Consider the following 22,469-nt stretch of genomic DNA (forward strand, 5'->3'; position numbering starts at 1 on the left):
GCCTTACATTTTACACCCCTAATGTGCTTTTCTACTTGGATGCTATCACCGCTCGAGTGTCTCATTAGTTATCGGAATGTCGGCACTAAAGTCAGGGGATTGTGCATCAAATTGTTTTTTGTATTACGATCCGTGCCATGATCGATGAATCTTAATTATTATTATTATTTTTTTATAGTCCATATATTTATTTTTTAAACCAATTAATATATATAAAAAAATGGTTGATTCGATTTTATAAATTTTTTTATTAATCATCAAAATAAATTTAAAAATTTTGAAGACCTATCCAAATAATCAATATTTTTAAATCGACAATATACCGTAATTAAAATTCAAAATTTAAATTATTTAATTATTTATTAAAGGATCTCACTATTACATCATTACTCAGGAGGTATGAATCTTAATTATTGGTAGAAAGAGGTCATATGCTGCCCTTCTGTCTAGTGGCTCCACCAAAACGTGGGCTGTCATTATTTTTTTTTATTTTTTATTTTTAAATTTAATGAATATTTAGAAAAGTTAATGAGAAAAGAAATATTTTGAAGTGAGATATATAACTATTTGAAAATTTGGTCTATAAATATTGCGATCTAAACAATTTAAAGATGTGATATTTGAGAAGGGATGATGTGGAAGACGACCAAAGATTTTCGGTGACTAGTTTAGTAATTTTACAAATCTACCTGATGCGGCATTGGTCAATTCCCGTTTTTTCTTCATGCACTCAATATGTTGTCGTTTGGGAAAAACAGTCGAAGTACACCGATTACCACGTAGCAGTACCATTAATATTATTATTATTATTATTATTATTTTTTAAAAAATCATACATTTTTTATTCGATTGCAATTTTTAAATGGCTCCAAATTTTATTGAGAGGAAAGCCATGTTCCCTGAGCGGCTGAGCCACGTTTGCCATACCATGCCAACATCACCTGGCGATATGCGCCACGAAGGCATCTAGATCGGCCTTGTAGCTGCCACCCTCCGACGTCGACTGCCTCACCTCCGCCGCAAGCTCCCTCGCCCGCCGCTTCACCTCCTCCCCTTCTTCACCCATCAGTTGTTCCACGGCATCCCTGACAGCCTCCGCTGGCACCAGCTCAGCTCGCGTTTCCCAGTTGCGCGCCGGGAACCCGACCCGAAGCAAGTGCGTCACCAGCAACGCGTTGCGTGGCTGGTCCGAGTGCATCGGCCACGCCAGGATCGGCACGCCGGCGGCGAAGCTCTCGATGCACGAGTTCCACCCGCAGTGGCTCATGAACCCTCCCGTCGCCGGGTGCGATAGGATCTCCACCTGGGGCGCCCAGCCCCTCACCACCATCCCCCGCCCCTCCACCCGCGCGTAGAACTCCGGAGGCAGTCTCTTGTTCTCTGCATCTTCCGAGAAAATGTCGCACCGGTCGGCGGCCCGAAGGACCCACAAGAACCGCCTCCCGCTAGCCTCCAACCCAGCCGCCAGCTCAGCCACCTGCTCGTCCGAGAAAGTCGACGTAGTGCCGAACGAGACGTAGAGGACCGAGCCCAGCGGCTGCTGATCCAGCCACTCCACGCAACCGTGCCGAACTCCCCTGTTTTCGCTCGCGGCGGTCTGGTGCAGCGGCCCGATGGCGAATGTCTTCTTGCCCTCCCACCCTGGTTCGCGCGCTATCAAGTCGATGAACAGGTCCTCGATCGCCCGGCACGTGTTCAAGAGGCGACCTTCACCGTCGGCGAACATTTTCCTTTGGCTATGGAAGAAGTTCTTGAATTCCTCTGTTATGCAACCTTCGTTAGACACGCGGGGAAGCTTCAAATGTTCGATCGCCTTCTCCCGCGGACTTCCGCTCCCCTCACAGCGGTATAAGAAGCCAGAGATGGCGGAGATAGTGTGGAAGCAGAAGCTCTCGACGTTGGGGAGGGAGGCGCCTGCGACGGACGTGAACGTCATGGACGAATCATGGATGAGAACGACGCGGCGGGAGGAAGCGGCGAGAGAGCGGAGGAAGTCAGCGAGAGGGGTGAACACGTGGAGAACCGCGTCGAAGGCGGGCTGAAGATGGCCCGGAAAGTTGACACCGGCGTCGTAAGTCGGTGCAGGTGAGGAGAAGTGAGGCAGCGGGAGGTCATGGAAGTAGATCCCGCCGGCGCTGCCGAGGCTGTTCTCGGCGCGTTCACGGACCTGACGATTATGGGTGGCGGAGCCGAGGTAGTGAACGGCGAGACCGCAGGAGGCGAGGACGCGGGAGAGGTTGAGGAACTGGTTTAGATGACCCTGCGCCGGAAGCGGAACCATTACCACGGCCACATCGTCGGTCGCCATGGCGAACAAGGAAACAGCTAGCTGGACACCAGCAAATTAACAAGTATGGTACGCGATGGAGTAAAGAATATTATATAGATGAAGAAAACACAGCGAGCGACAATTTTGGATCAGATGGATCAGAGTTAAACTAGTAAATCCGAATTCAGCAAGTTTTTTATTCTCCAAAAGTGTTTCATATATAAACTATTCGATAGTCGTTCTAATTCAGCTTAAAGTTTTATTTTATTTTATTTTTTTGACTACTTTGTTTTCTTTCATTGTACAAAGATCGATATCAAAGCAGCAGAGACGTGAACCAGAATCACGACAAGCAAAAATCAAATTAAACTTATAGCCTTTCCAGTGGATCGCATCGATCAGTTCCCGTTCCAGCACCGCACCAACCGCGCGCAGACTGTAAAGTTAAAAGGAGCTAGGGACCAAAATAAATTAAAGCCCTTCATTCTTAGTTCATTTCTCCTAATCAAAGGGTCCTCATGTCATAGTATTATGGTAGGACATTTAGATTATCATTCAAAGATTTACAGTTCAAATCTTAACTACGACGTATTTATAAAAAAAAATTCTCCAAATAAAGATGTAATACTAGACTTCTTAAGATCAAACTAATTACCTCATAAATGATTAATAAAATTAACTGAAATTATCATTTCTCCTAATTAAAGGAGAATGAGATACGAATTCAACCATTAACTGATATAATGCGTACAAGATCAGCTCAATATATACAAAGAGAAAGGAAAGCTATGATTAGGTAACAGTTGATAAGAATAGCCCCGCATGCATGTGCTTGTTTCCTCTGCAAACAAAAAAGGCTGCACCAACCACATGTATGTATGCTGTATTTACGGGTTGTAATTAGCTTTCGTCTGTTAGTTACAAATTAAAATGAGTCGAGCATTTTATGTGCGAGTCTGATATATACTTTATATAGTTGTTCTTTTCGATTGAGATTCACTTACAAGGCTCAATGCCTCAATTCATTGGTCGGTCGGTCGGTCGATCGATTCATTGAGTTTAATTCACCTCGATGTACTTCTGATATGTTAAGGGAATTGCTTTAGTTAGCTGAACACCCACCTTAAACATACCCTTATGTTGCACTTAATTGTAGGTAGCTCACGACAGATCAATGCGTGATGGGAACCCAATAAATTTGACAGTATTAACGATCGAATTATAAATACTAAGTGATGTTCCTTTTTGTGATGCAAAGAAAACAAATATATTCCATGGAAGAGAGCATCTCCCAATCTAGCTCTGATTAGCTACCTAGCGCTAAGGTTCGTTGGACCGGCCTCGTTGAATTCCAAGCTGTGCGGACAAAAGCCAATTGGCCATAAAACCGGTCGAACATAAGGTTTCAGTACTTTACTCTTGAACAAGAGAGACAACATGTTCGATTACTCAAAAGTCAATCGAGTTTAAGGATAGTCGTCCTTACAAACCGACTGGAATGATTGACTCACCCCACATTCAACCAGCTATAGACCTGGTCGAAGGGAGGGCCAAACTCCTTATTCTGTATGAGCCTCTTTACATACGCCCGGTCGCCTTGATCGTCGATCAGCCTTATGAGTATCCGTTCAATAAATAGAACCGAACGACCCATCTCTTCTATGCCTAAATGTGAGATAACTTTATAAATTCAGTCAAAATGCTAAGTGTACTTTACTCACAAGTTATTATAGGCCCGAACAGATAAGGGTCCGACTGGGCCTAAGACACTTTGGCTTAAAATACCGACAAAACACAATTTCATTTCTCCAGAAGCCCATTATACGCTTGGTCGAACAAAAGATCGGCTGGACCTAAGACACTTAACTTCATATTATTGCCCGGACGGATCTATAACATGTACATGTCATCAGATGGATTTCTAGCTTGCACAGGTTATCATATTGTTTCTCAAGTAGACTCCTAACATGTTTAAGACATTATATTTCTAAATAGCCTTCAATACATAACAAAACGGCTTAATGCGGGAACAAGTATGATGATGGTCGACCTTATAAGTCAGTCGGGATATATTCAGCTGATAACATGAGCAGAGAATCCCAACTGTTGGTGTGGAAAGTATCCGACGATCGAGCCCGAGTTTTGATAATGGCAAAAAATTCAAAGTTAAGATTATTTGTTATCTAACATGTGTGAATGAGCTTGCAGGAAAATCCTAACTGCGGTTAGGCAGGTGGGAAACCCTAAGGGACAGCAACCTTAGGTCCTAAGGGGTGGTAACCCTAGGTGGAGGAAAAACCCTAAGGGGTGACAACCTTAGGTCCTAAGGGGTGGTAACCCTAGGTGGTGGAAATCCTAAGGGGAGGGGGGGGGACCTTAGGTCCTAGGAGGAGGTAACCCTAGGTGGAGGAAAACCCTAGGGGGTGGTAACCCTAGACAGAGAGTCCAGTCGGTCTAGAGGACCGGACTGACATCAGGTATGCTCTCCTGAGTGGAGTAGGTGAGGACGCGTTCCCCGGAAGAGGGAATAGTAGGCGTCAGTTCGATCTAGGGTTATGGTCGAAAATCCGAAGTCAGAACTGGACAGTCCGTGACTGTCAAACTTTCATATTATTATTATGTTTATTGTGTGTGCTAACTTTATTTCCCAGGATATGTAGTTGGTTTGTGGACTAACATGTTTTGTAGGGACAAAGGAGCAAGATTAGCCTCGGATGAACAGTACCTGAGGTGCCCTCATAGAGCTTGAGGCACCTCGGGTGCAAAGGAGCAGAGGGTGCGCGCTGCGGAGCTGGAGGCACCCTCATGAAGGCTTGAGGCGCCTCGAATAGGCTTTGAGGCGCCTTCAAGGGCGATGGAGGCGCCTTCAACCAGATAAGCTGCGACCATTTCAGTTCTGATCCGTGCAGCTGACTCGGTGATTGGAGGCGCCTTCAAGGAGGTTTAAGGCACCTTCAATGAGCTTTATAAGGGGTCTCAACCAGCAGCTTTGCAACATCAATTCTCAAGTGTTCTAACTCCTGTGTGTTGCTAACAAGGCGACCCAGAAGTGCTGTTACAAGTCCCCGACGACCCAGAGCTTCAATTTCTTAATTTGGTTGTCGGTATTGTTTAATTTTCAATTGTACTTATTTCATAATTGTACTCTTTGGCGATATTATAGTGATTTCCCAAAGTAAACGGTCAACGAGTGTGGGCCTTGGAGTAGGAGTCGCCCAAGGCTTCGAACCAAGTAAAACACTTGGGTCCTTCTGTGTGTGTGTATTTTGTTTTATTCCGCCGCGTTAGTCGTTACGATTTTCGATTATGAAAGTGAAAACCACGAGCGCTATTCACCCCCCCTCTAGCGTGTCTCGATCTAACAATTGGTATCAGAGCGGGGCCGCTTTGATCTGGTGCAACCACCAGTCAAGCACTTTTTCCGTAGTGTTTTTCAATTTTTTCGGAATCGATCGAAATCTATATTCTTGTCGTCTTCCGATCTAGTTTTTCGTAATCGGATTCTTTTCTCGAAGTAGGTGCAACACCACTCGAGATCGTATTTTTCTATTCTTAAACCGCACTACTAATCCAGGATCAAGTCCTGGGACTCATTTTCCTGTTCATTTTTTTGTGTGCTAGATCTTCAATTGCTCTTCAAGAAGGGTATAACACTGCTCGCATACCGCTCTTCACCGGAGAAGACTTCGGTTACTGGAAGGGTCGGATGGAGGCGTATCTCCAGACCCACTTTGAAGTCTGGATGATCGTCAAAACCGGCCTCGAACTTCCAACTGATGGCGTCGGCAAACCGATACCTTGAGAGAACTGGGATGCAGCCCTAATCAAGAAGGTAGAAGCAAATGCCAAAGCGACCTGCACCCTCCAGTGTGGCCTGACAAAGGAGGAACTCAACAGAGTAGGACATTTCTCAAGTGCAAAGAAGCTGTGGCAAAAGCTGATCGAACTACACGAGGGTACATCAGACACAAAGGTAAGCAAGAGAGGCCTTATTTTAAATAAACTATACAACATTAAATTGCAAGAAAATGAAACAGCAAGCCAACTGCACGCCCGTATACAAGACCTATTGAACGGACTCCATGCAATCGGCCAAAGGGTGGAGAACAAAGACGTTATAAGGTATGCACTCAAAGCCTTTCCTAGGAATACCTTGTGGGCATCCATGGTAGATGCTTACAAGGTATCCAAGGATCTCTCATCAATAAAGTTAGATGAACTTTTTTCTGAGTTTGAATTGCATGAGCAGACTAATGCACGCCCAGCCCAGAAGGGTATAACTTTGGTTGCAGGTACAAGCAGAAGGCGCAGAACCGAACCAGAGTCGGAAGAAGAACTAGATTCAGACGACAACGACGATGAGCTCACAACCAAACTTGTCAACCTGGTGAGGAAACTCTACAGAAAGAAGAGGGGCTTCAACAAGAAGGATGTCAAAAATGTAATCCAATCCAAGGAGGTTCAACCAAAGGTGAAGTTCGAGGTGACGTGCTACAGATGCAACTAAAAGGGGCACATCAAGGCCAACTGCCCGAACCAGAAAGATGCGAAGAAACCAAGAAGGAAGAAGGCCCTGAAAACAACTTGGGACGAGTCTTCTTCGGAAGAGTCCGATGGTGAAGAACTCGAACATACGAGTTTCCTCTCAATGACGGCCCGGGACCAAATCAACGAATCTGGAAGTGAGGACGAATCAGAAGCTGAGTCTGAGAGAAGCCACAGATCCGTATCCATTTTCGAAGGGCCAAACTCCTCTGTAAGTAAATTTCGTTTGTATAATTTAATAAATTACTTAATGTGTAAACTAGCTAAGTCTAATGTTCGGATCAAGTTGCTTCTAAAGAAAGTAACAACCCTTAAAGAAGTGACTAATACCAAATCCTTGGCTGACCCTGTTTAGACTGGAACCTCAACTCAAGTCCAAAAACTTGAGGAAGAGAATTCCAGCCTGAAAATTTAAGTCAAGGATTTGAAGACTGCATTGGAACGGTTTACACTGGGTTCTAAAAATCTTGACTTGATTCTTGGAAATCAGAAAGCCGTATACAATCAATCCGGACTAGGATTTAAAGCTAAAAGAAAATATTGGTCTTATTTATCACTTGTTAATAGACCAAATAGAAAGATAGTCCAAACATGGGTACCTAAGTCCAACTTGGTCAATCAAGTTGGACTTGGTCAATATTGGGTCCCCAAGGATCAAGTACATTACCTTGATAGACCATATCGAGGCTATGATTCTGGGGGAGCCAATAGAAAAATTATCTTAATAAATAGATAAAATTGCTTGATGCTTGTCTATTTTTTTTTTGTAATATACATGTTTAGACTAGGCTAGATTAAGGATCTAGGCGTAATTTACACTTGTTTAGTTAAATCTAGGGGTTTCAAAAGGGAAATTAAATATATATTTTCTTTGAAAGGCTCTGTCTAGAAGTGGTGGATAATCACATACCCAAGAAGGCCTAGTATCTCGCCACAACCTAGGAGGCAATCTTCAAAATGTATATTTAATTAACCAATTGTAAAACTTATGTTTAACTCAAATGTAAATTAATCCTTAGAAATAATCTAAATTAAAGATAATCATCTCACAAAACTACTTAAGATTCTCTGATTGATAACCTAGAATCGGGTGAGATGGAACTAGGTTGAACTTAGTCCAAGTTAACCAAAATCTAATTAATGAACTTAATAATTTAATTAACTTAATAATTAACCAAAATCTAATTAATCAACTTAATAATTTAATTAACTTAATAATTTAATTAACTTAATAATGAACCAAAATCTAATTAATCAACTTAATAATTTAATTAACTTAATAATTAACCAAAATCTAATTAATTAATTTAATAATTTAATTAACTTAATAATTAACCAAAATCTAATTAATCAATTTAATAATAATTAACCAAAAACTAACTTAATCAGCTTAATAAACTAAAGTAAATTAATTTAAACCAATTACCTTAATAAACCATCTCACAAACACCCATAGAAATACCATGGTTGATTATATAGACGGGGTGAGATGGAACATTAAGTCAATTTCAGTCAAATTATCTTCTTAATCCATTAAATTGGCCCAAATCAAATACTTTATGTAGGAACATAAATATTTGGATTAATGGATGCTAGATAGTGGATGCTTCAGACATATGACTGGAGACAGACTAAAATTCACTAAACTGAAACTCAAGAACCTAGGGTCTGTTGCATTCGGCAACGACGGAACCCTTAAGGTAATCAGAATATGTAATATCCAATTAAATTCTGATTTTTATATTCGAAAAGTGTTATGGAAAGTTGAACAATTTAGCTTCAATTTACTTAGTATTAGCCAGTTATGTGACTCAGGATACTTAGTCACTTTTTCAAAAATTGAATGCATAATTAAGAATATTAATAATCCTGAAATCACACTTAAGGAAATTAGGAAAAAGAACATTTATACAATAGACCTACCTACCTCTTCACTAGAGTGTCTATTGACACAACAAGAGAAAATTGAGTTGTGGCACAGGAGACTGGGTCACACTCTATGACGACCCGCCTCCTACTGGCTAGGCTGCGAGGCAGATCGTTACGTGATGCTGTGCTAAATTACTATTGCGGAAATCTGGATTGATTAAAATTTTTACTAAGCTGATTACTGTACAATCTGAACTTAACATTCTAGGTGTACCTAGGAGTTGTACACATGCTAGGGAAGAGAACCTATGCCTCTCGGATGACCTGCTAGCTATAATCAGGCATTTCAATCGATCCATGGATCGATTGGCCTGTCGGATCGATCCAGTGATCGATCCAGCTTGATACTGGCACGGAAACAATCCTCTGGATCGGTCGGCTGACCGATCCATAAGCTGTCGCTTCTGTACGCGGCTGGATCGGTCTACCGACCGATCCAGGAGCACACTGATCGGTCGGCTGACCGATCCAGTGGCTCACTGATCGGTCGGCAGACCGATCAGTAAGCCTCGGTACTCACTGTTCGCCTCTGGATCGGTCGGCTGACCAATCCATAAACTCTCTGTTCGCGCTTGGATCGGTCAGCTGACCGATCCAATGGCACAACTCGACTCTGATCGGTCTGTAGACTGATCTGGGTTCTGATTTCACCCTGAAACTATGATTTCAACACTCTGGCGTGCCAAAACCTCACACAACAATTCTAAAATCAATTGGAATATATTCTAGCAACTATTAACCAGCATTCTAACATAATTACTAACAAACTAAATAAATCTCCCATGGTTTAAACATTCTAAGGTCTAAAAATGCATGAAAGAAGTAATACTAAGAATTCAACTATTTAAGCTTGCTAAAACCCCTGAGGATCTTTTATTCCAGTTCCTGCCACACACACCATCTTTGCATTGAACTCCAGCTTCCTCTGCTAGTCCATTTTCCCTTTACCTTTATCTGCAATATAAGAAAAATAGAATCTGTAAGATTAAAGCTTAGTAAGAAACCAACTACCTCACTAAAACATGCAACGATGCAAACATGCTTTTAAAGAATGCTATTTGAAAACATGTACTGGCATGACATCCTATGGTTGCAAGCATAAACTGAAATAACTGAACATGTAAGCTGAAACATGGCATAGCAAGCTAATCACATAGAACAATAATAGAGAACTAAGCTAACTGAAGCTAACCTGAAGCTGAAATCAAACTCAACTATCCTAACTGATTTTATGAGTTTTGAAAACTAATAGCATAGTAGATCAAAATAATAATCATGTGCTGTTGGGCCCGGCAACTGTACTTACTGTGCGCGCATCCCTAACTAAACCCGGGTTTGTAAGTCCCGAATTTAGTAGAGTTTACTAGGTTATCTGAACCTAGGGACGACTGTGGGAGTCCAACCCAATGGATATCTAATCCGGTACAGTGCCAACTGAAAAGTAAAATACTAAGTATAGCTAAATTGTTCTAAATTGCTGTTTCTAGGTTATCTGAACCTAGAGCTAGGTTGTCTGAACCCAGAGGCGACTGTGGGAGTCCACCCATTGGACCGTAGTCCCATATAAGCTAGAATAAACTGATTTACTGATTTAGATGCTTCTAATGCATTCAACTGAGTTGTTAAAATGCCTAATTTGCATTTTTACTCAACTAGCTATTTTACCGAACACTTAGTGTGCCCCAACTCTCCTCTCTATTAGGGAGACCACTTCTAGGCACCCGACAACGTCTAGAAACCCCCCACTGAAGAGGGATTACGTGTCCGGCCCATCTAGAAGTGCTCACTAAATCCCTAAACCTGCGAGGAGGGTCAATTTCACGCTATGCATCAATAAAAATCTGCATATAGCTAAACTAATGCGTAGAAAACTCAAACGGAGCTACTTATACTGCAGGTGAGGGGTTTCTTACCTCGTACGTTAATTTCCTTACAATTCTATTCACTATAATTCCGGTGGAGACAATCCCTTCGACAATCTTCTCGCGTCTATGCGTTCCTCTCGCGAAGAAGAGCGTCCTCGTGCCGGAGTTGTCGCCGGAAGATGACCTTGGGGCCCTAGGGAGGGAACCCTAGGATTGGCGCCGAGAGGAAGAAGAAGAGGGAGAGGTGCGGCGTGAGGTTAGGGTGAGGAGAAGAAATTGTCGAACCAATAAAAATAAACCAAACCCCACTTAAATTTTCTATTTATATTAAGTGGGTAACTTCAGCCCAACTCTAATATAAATCTAATTGCCTCCCTTTCCTTTCAGCACGGCCCTGCTGGGTTCAACTGGTTACTAACATTATCCGTAAACCGTAGGTCTCGGGTTCCATTCCTGCTTAGGCCGTTTTCGTTTTCTATTTATTTTTGCCACTTCCGTTACTCTAAAAATTCTGTAAAAATATCCTAAAATTCCAGAAAAATCATAGAATATTTCTAAAATAGTTTTGAGAATTTTCGGACGTTACAATCCCCCATACCTTATAAAAAGTTCGTCCTCGAACTTAGAATAACTCTGGGTACTTCTGTCTCATGCTGGCCTCTGTCTCCCAAGTTGCCTCTTCTGCTGTGTGACTGTGCCAAATGACTTTGACTAATGGTACTTCCTTGTTCCGCAATTTCTTAACTGCTCGGTCTATTATCTGAATAGGCCGACTGTCATAGCTGAGGTCTTCGCGGATCTGTACCGACTGGGGCTCAATCACCTGGGTGGCATCTGGGGTATGCTTCTTCAGCATAGAAACATGAAATACGTTGTGGACAGCTGACATTTCCTGGGGTAGCTCTAGCTCATATGCTACCTTGCCCACTCTTCTGCTGATAAGGTATGGTCCCACATATCTGGGACTTAGCTTGCCCTTTTTCCCAAACCGCATTACTCCCTTCATGGGAGCTACTCTGAGGAACACTGAATCCCCAACTGAGAACTCTAAAGGTCTGCGCCGTGTATCAGCATAGCTTTTCTGGCGGCTCTGAGCTGTCTCTATCCTCTGGCGGATCTGCTGTATAGCTGCTGTGGTATTTGCTACTAGATCTGTCTGAAGCTCTAGTTCTTTCTGTTCACCACTCTCATACCAGCAGATTGGAGATCTACACCTTCGCCCATAGAGAGCCTCGTAAGGTGCCATACCGATAGTGGCCTGATAGCTGTTGTTGTATGCAAATTCTGCTAGACTCAGATATTTACACCAACTTCCTTTGAAATCTAGGGCACATGCTCGGAGCATATCTTCAAGTACCTGATTTACTCGCTCCGTCTGTCCATCTGTCTGAGGATGGAAAACTGTGCTAAAATTTAACTTCGTGCCCAAAGCTGACTGTACACACTCCCAGAAATGTGATGTGAACCTACTGTCTCTGTCTGAAATAATGGTTCGTGGGACTCCATGCAGCCTGACGATCTCCTTGAGATACAACTGAGCTAGCTGTTCCATGGAGTAGGATATCTTGATAGCTAAGAAGTGGGCTGATTTAGTCAATCTGTCGACTATTACCGAGATGGTATCAAAATCATTCGTGGTTCTGGGTAATCCCACCATAAAATCCATAGAAATATCTTCCCACTTCCATTCTGGGATCTGGATGGGATGCAAAACTCCTCCTGGTCTCTGATGTTCCGCCTTAACCCTCTGACAGGTTAGGCAGGTGCTGACATATCGAGCGATGTCTCTCTTCATTCCGGGCCACCAAAAACGTTTCTTTAAGTCCTGGTACATTTTGGTGGAGCCAGGATGCATCGCATAGGGAGTCTTGTGAGCCTCATCTAGGATTTTCCTCTGTAGTTCCTCCTGATCTGGAACACATAGCCTGTCACCGAAGTACAACACCCCGCTATCTGATATTCTGAACTCTCCACCTTCTGATTCTGCTAAACCTTGCTTGATTCTCTGAATTTCAGGATCCTGCTCCTGAGCTGTCTGGATGTCACCAAGCAAGGTAGACTCTAATGTCATAGTAGAGAGTTGTCCGACTATGAGTTCGAGACCGAAATCTGAGATCTCCTTCTGTAGGGTCGGTGACATGGCTGCTAAAGATAATAGGGTAGCGCTGGACTTTCTGCTGAGGGCTTTCGCTACCCTATTTGCTTTTCCTGGGTGGTAGAGGATGTCTATGTCGTAATCTTTGACCAGCTCTAGCCATCTGCGCTGTCGCATATTCAGATCCTTCTGAGTGAAGAAGTACTTCAGACTCTGATGATCTGTATACACTCTGCACTGAGCTCCATACAAGTAATGTCTCCAAATCTTGAGAACGAACACTACTGCTGCAAGTTCAAGGTCATGAGTAGGGTAATTCTTCTCATAGTCCTTGAGTTTTCTGGAGGCATAGGCTATCACCTTGCCATTTTGCATCAGTACTGCTCCTAGTCCCAATTTGGAGGCATCACTGTAAATGTCGAAGCTGTCTGTATTTTCTGGTAAAGCTAGAATAGGAGCACTGGTCAATCTCCTTTTGAGCTCCCTGAAGCTGTTCTCACAGTCCTCTGTCCACTGAAACTTCCTGTTCTTTCTGGTAATAGCTGTCAGTGGGGAGGCTATCCTGGAGAAGTCCTCTACAAATTTTCTGTAATAGCCTGCTAATCCTAGAAAGCTTCTGATCTCACTGGCATTCTTGGGTCTTTTCCAGTTGCTCATAGCTTCTATCTTACTGGGGTCTACCATGATACCATCCTTTGAGATGATGTGACCCAGGAAGGACACCTGATCTAACCAAAATTCACATTTTGTGAACTTGGCGTACAACTGATTCTGCTGAAGGGTCTGCAATACTGTTTTCAGGTGCTCTGTGTGTTCTTCCTGAGTTCTGGATAGATAAGAATGTCGTCGATGAACACGATAACAAACTTATCTAAGTATTCTCTGAATACCCTATTCATGAGGTCCATGAAAGTAGCTGGAGCATTTGTCACGCCAAAGGGCATGACTACGAACTCATAATGTCCGTATCTGGTCCTGAATGCTGTCTTGGGTATATCCCCTTCTTTAACTTTCACCTGATGATAACCTGATCTGAGGTCTATTTTAGAGAACACTGCTTCTCCCTTTAGCTGATCGAACAGGTCATCTATTCTGGGAAGAGGATACCTGTTCTTGATTGTGACTTGGTTCAGTGCCCGGTTGTCTATACACAGGCGCATGCTCCCGTCCTTCTTCTTCACGAACAATACCGGTGCTCCCCATGGTGAGTGACTAGGGCATATGAAGCCTTTGTCAAGCAGCTCCTGTAGTTGCTCATGAAGTTCCTTCAGTTCTGCTGGAGCCATGCGGTAAGGTGCTTTGGAAATAGGGTTGGTACCGGGAATGAGCTCTATTTCAAATTCAATCTCCCTGTCTGGTGGTAGTCCTGGTAACTCTCCAGGGAAGACTGCTGGGTAGTCACATATGACTCGGACCTCTGCTAGTTGTGGGTCCTTATCCTGACTGGTACTGACTACGTGTGCTAAAAATCCCGTACACCCTGAATCCATTAATCTCTGTGCCTTCATAGCTGAGAGAAACCTCTTGGCCTTTCTCTTTGGTTCTCCGACGAACTCGAACTGTGCTTCTGCTTCAGGTTGGAATATGACTTTCTGCTTACGGCACTCAATGGAAGCACCGTATCTGATCAAGAAGTCCATTCCAAAAATGACATCGTAGTCAGTCATATTTAGCACGATCAGATCACAGAAGAGTTCTCTGTCTGCTATCATGACTGGCACTGCTCTGAGCCAGTGCGTGGATGCCATAATTTCTCCTGAAGGCAGTGTCGTCAGAAACTGACTACTGAGTACCTCTGGAGGTATTGCTAACTTCTCGGCAAATGCCCTGGATATATATGAATGGGTTGCCCCAGTATCGAATAAGACAGTTGCACTTTGCTGTAAAATACTAATCTGACCTGAAACAACTGTCGCGACATTCGCTACGTCCTCTCTAGTGAGTGAGTAGATCCTCACATTGGTCATAGCTGGAGGGGCTTCTAGTCTGCCCTGGCTGATGTGTGGACCATCTAAAGCGGCCTGCATCTGATGTAACTGAGCTGGCTGGCCTCCGTACTGAATCAGTTGTGGTTGAGGAAGACTGGTCTTGTTTGGGTACTGCTTAGCCATATGCCCTTCCTATCCACACTCAAAGCATCCTCGTGTGCCCTTACGACAAACTCCAGGGTGGAATTTCCCACAAGTATAACTGGGCTGCTTGCTAGCTGGCCCTCCTTTTGGGTAACTCCCTGGTTTGCGCTTGTTGCTGGAGTTCCCTTTCCAGTTAGAGCCATGAGAGCTGTGGCCCTGCTGTTTCTGGGTACCTGAGCCTCCTTGACCCTTAGGTTCTGAGAGGATTTGCTTCTGCTGCTTGATACTATTCTGGTAGTGCTCAGTGGTCAAGGCGCTGCTGACTAGTTCTTCGGTGGTTTGCGGCCTGTGGATGCCGCCAGCCACGTTCATTGCTATTTCCGGCCTCAGCATCTTGAGCATCAACCGGACTCGTTCTTTTTCTGTGCTGACTAGTTCTGGGCATAAACGAGCCAACCTGTTGAATTTCTTCACGGCTTCCTCCACTGAAAGGTTGCCCTGACGAAACTCTGTGAACTCGTCGTAGTGGCGGTTCGTGACCCGCATGTGAAAGAATTCCTCAAAGAACTCCTTCTCGAAGTCAGCCCACAAGATATGGTTCACTGGGCGCTTCGCTCTGATTCTCTCCCACCACATGCGTGCATCCCCTGTCAGGCAGAAGGAGGCACACTTCACCTTCTCGTGTTCTGGCCAGTCCAGAAGCTCCATCGTACTCTCCAATGTTTTGAACCAGGCTTGTGCATCCCATGGTTCACTAGTGCCTGAGAAGTTCTCTGGCTTAACTCTCTGCCACTGGATCAGATAGGCTTCTCTCTTTGCCTCTACTGCTGCTGGGGCTACTGGTGCTGTAGGCTGGACTGGTGGAACCTCTAAGACCACTGGTGTCATCAGATTTGGTTCCGGGGTGACTGTGGGGGTATTCTGCTGATTAGCCCTGAGGGTGGCTATCTCCTGTTGCTGTTCAGCTAGCTGCTGTTGTAACTGAGCCACTAGTGCTGTAAGGTCTGGGGGAGGCACTGAACTGCCTGCCTCATGCTGGGGCTCAGTAGCTGGTGTTCTTCTAGCTGGGCGTCCTCGTGCCATTTCTAAAGACATGGAGGATAGGACATGCATAACTAATACAATTATAACTGTATAACTATTGCTATCATGTTATATACTATCACATACTAACATGCATCAATCATTTATAAACATGAGCTAAACATGAGCTATAACAAGAAAGCAAGAAACAGAAATAAAGCAGAGGTACTCTTACTTGGAAGCTGCAGGTTCAATGCTGATGTGTGTGTAGGAAGTATGGAACCTGGCTCTGATACCACTCTGTGACGACCCGCCTCCTACTGGCTAGGCTGCGAGGCAGATCGTTACGTGATGCTGTGCTAAATTACTATTGCAGAAATCTGGATTGATTAAAATTTTTACTAAGCTGATTACTGTACAATCTGAACTTAACATTCTAGGTGTACCTAGGAGTTGTACACATGCTAGGGAAGAGAACCTATGCCTCTCGGATGACCTGCTAGCTGTAATCAAGCATTTCAATCGATCCATGGATCGATTGGCCTGTCGGATCGATCCAGTGATCGATCCAGCTTGATACTGGAACAGAAACAACCCTCTGGATCGGGCGGCTGACCGATCCATAAGCTGTCGCTTCTGTACGCAGCTGGATCGGTCTACCGACCGATCCAGGAGCACACTAATCGATCGGCTTGACCGATCCAGTGGCTCACTGATCGGTCGGCTGACCGATCAGTGAGCTTTTGTGCCATATGTTCGCATCTGGATCGGTCGGCTGACCGATCCATAACCTACGCTAACTCTCTGTTCGCGACTAGATCGGTCGGCTGACCGATCCAGCGGTACAACCCGAACTCTGATCGGTCTGTAAACCGATCTGGGTTCTGATTTCACCCTGAAACTCTGATTTCAGCACTCTGGCGTGCCAAAACCTCACACCACAATTCTAAAATCAATTGGAATATATTCTAGCAACTATTAACCAGCATTCTAACATAATTACTAACAAACTAAATAAATCTCCCATGGTTTAAACATTCTAAGGTCTAAAAATGCATGAAAGAAGAAATACTAAGAATTCAACTATTTAAGCTTGCTAAAACCCTTGAGAATCTTTTATTCCAGTTCCTGCCATACACACCATCTTTGCATTGAACTCCAGCTTCCTCTGCTAGTCCATTTTCCCTTTACCTTTATCTGCAGTATAAGGAAAATAGAATCTGTAAGCTTAAAGCTTAGTAAGAAACCAACTACCTCACTAAAACATGCAACGATGCAAACATGCTTTTAAAGAATGCTATTTGAAAACATGTACTGGCATGGCATCCTATGGTTGCAAGCATAAACTGAAATAACTGAACAAGTAAGCTGAAACATGGCATAGCAAGCTAATCACATAGAACAATAATAGAGAACTAAGCTAACTGAAGCTAACCTGAAGCTGAAATCAAACTCAACTATCCTAACTGATTTTATGAGTTTTGAAAACTAATAGCATAGTAGATCAAAATAATAATCATGTGCTGTTGGGCCCGGCAACTGTACGCGCATCCCTAACTAAACCCGGGTTTGTAAGTCCCGAATTTAGTAGAGTTTACTAGGTTATCTGAACCTAGGGACGACTGTGGGAGTCCAACCCAATGGATATCTAATCCGGTACAGTGCCAACTGAAAAGTAAAATACTAAGTATAGCTAAACTGTTCTAAATTGCTGTTTCTAGGTTATCTGAACCTAGAGCTAGGTTGTCTGAACCCAGAGGCGACTGTGGGAGTCCACCCATTGGACCGTAGTCCCATATAAGCTAGAATAAACTGATTTACTGATTTAGATGCTTCTAATGCATTCAACTGAGTTGTTAAAATGCCTAATTTGCATTTTTACTCAACTAGCTATTTTACCGAACACTTAGTGTGCCCCAACTCTCCTCTCTATTAGGGAGACCACTTCTAGGCACCCGACAACATCTAGAAACCCCCCACTGAAGAGGGATTACGTGCCTGGCCCATCTAGAAGTGCTCACTAAATCCCTAAACCTGCGAGGAGGGTCAATTTCACACTATGCGTCGATAAAAATCTGTATATAGCTAAACTAATGCGTAGAAAACTCAAACGGAGCTACTTATACTGCAGGTGAGGGGTTTCTTACCTCGTACGCTAATTTCCTTACAATTCTATTCGCTAGAATTCCGGTGGAGACAATCCCTTCGACAATCTTCTCGCGTCTATGCGTTCCTCTCGCGAAGAAGAGCGTCCTCGTACCGGAGTTGTCGCCGGAAGATGACCTTGGGGCCCTAGGGAGGGAACCCTTGGATTGGCGCCGAGAGGAAGAAGAAGAGGGAGAGGTGCAGCGTGAGGTTAGGGTGAGGAGAAGAAATTGCCGAACCAATAAAAATAAACCAAACCCCACTTAAATTTTCTATTTATATTAAGTGGGTAACTTCAGCCCAACTCTAATATAAATCTAATTGCCTCCCTTTCCTTTCAGCACGGCCCTGCTGGGTTCAACTGGTTACTAACATTATCCGTAAACCGTAGGTCTCGGGTTCCATTCCCGCTTAGGCCGTTTTCGTTTTCTATTTATTTTTGTCACTTCCGTTACTCTAAAAATTCTGTAAAAATATCCTAAAATTCCAGAAAAATCATAGAATATTTCTAAAATAGTTTTGAGAATTTTCGGGCGTTACACACTAATATTAGACTCATTTAAAAAATGAGTCAAAATGGTTTAGTTAGAGGTCTGCCTAAATTAAAATTTATTGAAAATTCAACTTGTGATGCTTGTCAACAAGGTAAACAAACCAAGTCAAACCATAAGTTAACCAACTTAAACAGAACAACTTCAATAATTGAGCTCCTTCACTTAGACTTGCTTGATTCACACGGAGTCAAGCCACTAAGCAAAAACCAATATTGTTTAGTAATAATCGATGACTACTCAAGATTTACTTGGGTAAAATTCATAAAAACTAAAGATGAAACCTTTGAAGTTTTTAAAATCTTTTGCAAATTAATAGAAAATGAAAAAGACACTCAAATAAAAAGAATTAGAAGTGACCATGGGGATAATTTGAAAACCATAAATTTACTGAATTTTGTGAAATTAATGGCTATAAACATGAATACTCATGCCCTATGACCCCCCGACAAAATGGTCTAGTAGAATGGAAAAATAGAACCCTACAAGAAGCCGCTAGGACCATGTTGAATGAATATAAACTATCCAACCAATTCTGAGATGAATCAATTAATACAACCTGTTATATACAAAATAGAATTTTACTTAATAAATATCAAAATAAAACACCTTATGAAATATATTATAATAAAATTCCTAATTTAAACTATTTAAAAGTATTTGGCTGTAAAGTATTTATTTTAAACACCGAATACTATTTAGGAAAATTTACGTCAAAACAACCCCAGGAATATTTTTAGGGTATTCAATAACTAGTAGGGTATATAGGGGTTACAACAAAAATACCCTAAAAGTTGAAGAAACTACAAATGTAATTTTTGATGATGAAAATAACTTACCTAATGTAGTAAATGAAAATATCAATATAGAAAATATTAACTCAAGAAATTTAGAAGATGATGAAGAAATTCCACTTGAACCTAGTGAATTACAAGAACCAGTTACTGACCCAACTATAAGACCAACAAGATCAAATACTAATCACCCATCTGACCAAATTTTGGGTGATCCAACTCTAGGAGTCAGAACTAGGTCATCCTATAGGAACCTAAGCCAAATAGCCCTAATTTCCAAAATTGAACCCAAAACTATAGATGAAGCCCTACCATACCCAGACTGGATATTAGCAATGCAAGAAGAATTAGCCTAATTTGAAAGAAACCAGGTATGGGAATTAGTACCTAAACCCATTAACAAGACCATAATTGATACTAAATGAGTTTTTAGGAACAAATTAGATGATCAGGGTGAAATAGTTAGAAACAAAGAAAAATTAGTAGCCAAAGGGTTCAACCAAGTAGAAGGGTTAGATTATGATGAGACCTATGCCCCTGTAGCCAGACTTGAATCCATTAGGATGCTGCTGGCCTACGCAGCACATAAGGGATTCAAGTTATATCAAATGGATGTAAAATTCACCTTTTTAAACAGATTTATTAAAGAAGAGGCTTATGTAGGTCAACCCCTGGATTTGAGGACTTAGAACATCCAAATCATGTCTTTAGGCTAAACAAAGCTCTATATGGGATAAAACAAGCACATAGGGCTTGGTATGAATGTCTATCCAATTATCTAATATCTAAAGGGTTCAACCAAGGTTAAATAGATCCAACCCTATTTGTAAAAACCCTAGAAAATGATATTTTTATAGCTAAAATATATGTAGACGATATAATTTTTGGCTCAACTAATTCCAAAATTTTAAAAGAATTTACCAAATTAATGGAAAATGAATTTGAAATGAGTCTAGTAGGTGAACTTAATTTTTTCCTAGGTCTACAAATTAAACAAACCAAAGATGAAATGTATATTTTTCAAAATAAATACGCTAAGGAATTAATTAGAAAATTTGGAATGGATAATTAAAAAATTATTAATACACCAATGGCAACCAACATTAAAATTGACTCAGACTTAAAAGGAAAACCAATAGACTTGAAATACTATTGAAGTGTGATAGAGAGTCTACTGTACCTAACTGCGAGTCGACCAGACATTCTTTTTGCAGTAGGTATGTGTGCAAGATATCAATCATGTGCAAAAGAGTCATACTTAACATACATTAAAAGAATACTTAGGTATATTAAGGGAACCCTAAATGTAGGATTATGGTACCGTAGGTCTTGCACCCTTGATCTAACTGGCTATTCTGACTCAGACTATGCCGGGTGCAAACTAAATAGAAAAAGTACAAGCGGTAGCTGTCAATTTCTAGGTCAGTGCCTAGTAAGTTGGTCAAGTAGGAAGCAACACTGTGTTGCTTTATCTACCAATGAAGCTGAATATATAGTCCTAGATGAATGTGCATCTCAATTATTATAGATGATGCATACCCTAAAAAACTATCAACTAGAATATCAGAATACTAAAATTTCAATCGATAATATAAGTTTAATTAATCTAACCAAAAATCCAATTCACCACTCAAGGACTAAACATATAGAAGTAAAGCACCACTTTGTAAGGGATCACGTAGCTGAGGGTGATATTGTACTTAACTATGTTGAGTCAAAATCAAACCTAGCTGACATATTCACAAAGCCCTTACCTGAACTTGAGTTCAGTACACTTAGAAGACAAATAGGGATGTGCTTAGTAGAATAGAAATCATTTCTGATTACTATATTTTTAAACTGGTTTTTTTTAAAAAAATCTGTTTTAAAATCCTAGGAAAAATATTTTTCAAAACTCCCCTTTTGTTAGGCTTTCAAAAATCTGGTCTAGCCTAGGATTTTACCCCCTAGAAATCATGTACCCCTAGTTTCAGCCAGAGCATCTCACAAGCACACTAGGATTTGTTGGTGCAATATCCCTTAGGTCAAGGTTGACCTGGTTGACCAAGCTTGAGTCTTGGTTTGGGTTTCGATGTTTGACAATATATTGAGTTTAGATGATATAGACAATGCAGGTGCAGTTGTTCATTTGGGGAGATTGTTGATATAATTCCCGTTTGGTCAAGGTTGACCAGTTGAGATGTGAAGGAGAGTCAAGTAGGTCAAGGTTGACTGGATACTTGACTGGAAAGTCCTGGTGAGTGAAGCCAGGCAGAAGAAAAGTCCTAGTGAGTAAAGCTAGGCAGAAGGAAAGTTCTGGTGAGTGAAGTCAGGCAGAAGGAAAGTTTTGGTGAGTAAAGCAGGCAGAAGGAAAGTCCTGGTGAGTGAAGCCAGACAGAAGGAAAGTCCTGGTGAGTGAAACCAGGCAGAAGAAAAGTCCTGGTGAGTGAAGCCAGGCAAAAGGAAATCCTAGCGAGTGAAGTTAGTTGAAAGTCCTGGTGAGTGAAGCCAGGCAGTTAGAAAGTCCTAGTGAGTGAAGCTAAGCAAATGGAAATCCTAGTGAGTGAAGCTAGGTGAAAGTCCTGGTGAGTGAAGCCAGGCAAGGGAAATCCAGATGGGTCAAGGTTGACCAGACATCTAGTGGAAGTCCAAGTAGGTCAAAGGGATTGACTGGATACTTGCCACGAGGAGAAAAGTCCGAGTGGGTCAAAGGGATTGACCGGACACTTGGTGAGAGAGTCCTAGCTGGTCAAGGGTGACCGGATGCTAGGTTTTATGTACCAACAAGTCATGGTTAACTGGATGTTGGTTTAGGAGGCTTTAGACTTGATTTTAGGGAGAAATCATGAGCTGGATTGATCAGCCGATCGATTGGCTCATGTCCATTCGATCAGCCGATCGATTGGGCGAGTTTTCACGACAAGCCTCCTCCCAATCGATCAGTGGATCGATTGGAACAAGTGCGTGATCGCACAGAATAGCGCTGAATCGATTGGTCGATCGATCCAGATCCCCTATCGATCAGTGGATCGATTGGGAGCTGCGATTTCGCGCGACAAGCCCTGGATCGATCAGTCGATCGATCCAGGCTATTCCAGAGAGCACAGAGGCGCTCTGGATCGATCGGTTGATCGATCCAAAGCCTCCCCGATCGATTGGGAGCAATCCAATCGATCGGGATCCGACCGTTGGCGCAGATAAA

General features: G+C 42.4%; 1 protein-coding gene across 1 annotated transcript; it reads right to left on the reverse strand.

Annotated features, from left to right (window-relative positions):
* Positions 1–877: 877 nt before the first annotated feature.
* Positions 878–2,335, reverse strand: LOC121994986 (zeatin O-xylosyltransferase-like). The gene has a single exon (XM_042548852.1). The coding sequence runs from the start codon at positions 2,306–2,308 to the stop codon at positions 938–940; it is 1,371 nt and encodes a 456-aa protein (XP_042404786.1). The 5' UTR covers positions 2,309–2,335; the 3' UTR covers positions 878–937.
* Positions 2,336–22,469: the final 20,134 nt, after the last annotated feature.

The sequence above is a fragment of the Zingiber officinale genome, chromosome 6A (genome assembly GCF_018446385.1).
Source record: "Zingiber officinale cultivar Zhangliang chromosome 6A, Zo_v1.1, whole genome shotgun sequence".
NCBI classification, from domain to species: Eukaryota; Viridiplantae; Streptophyta; class Magnoliopsida; order Zingiberales; family Zingiberaceae; genus Zingiber; species Zingiber officinale.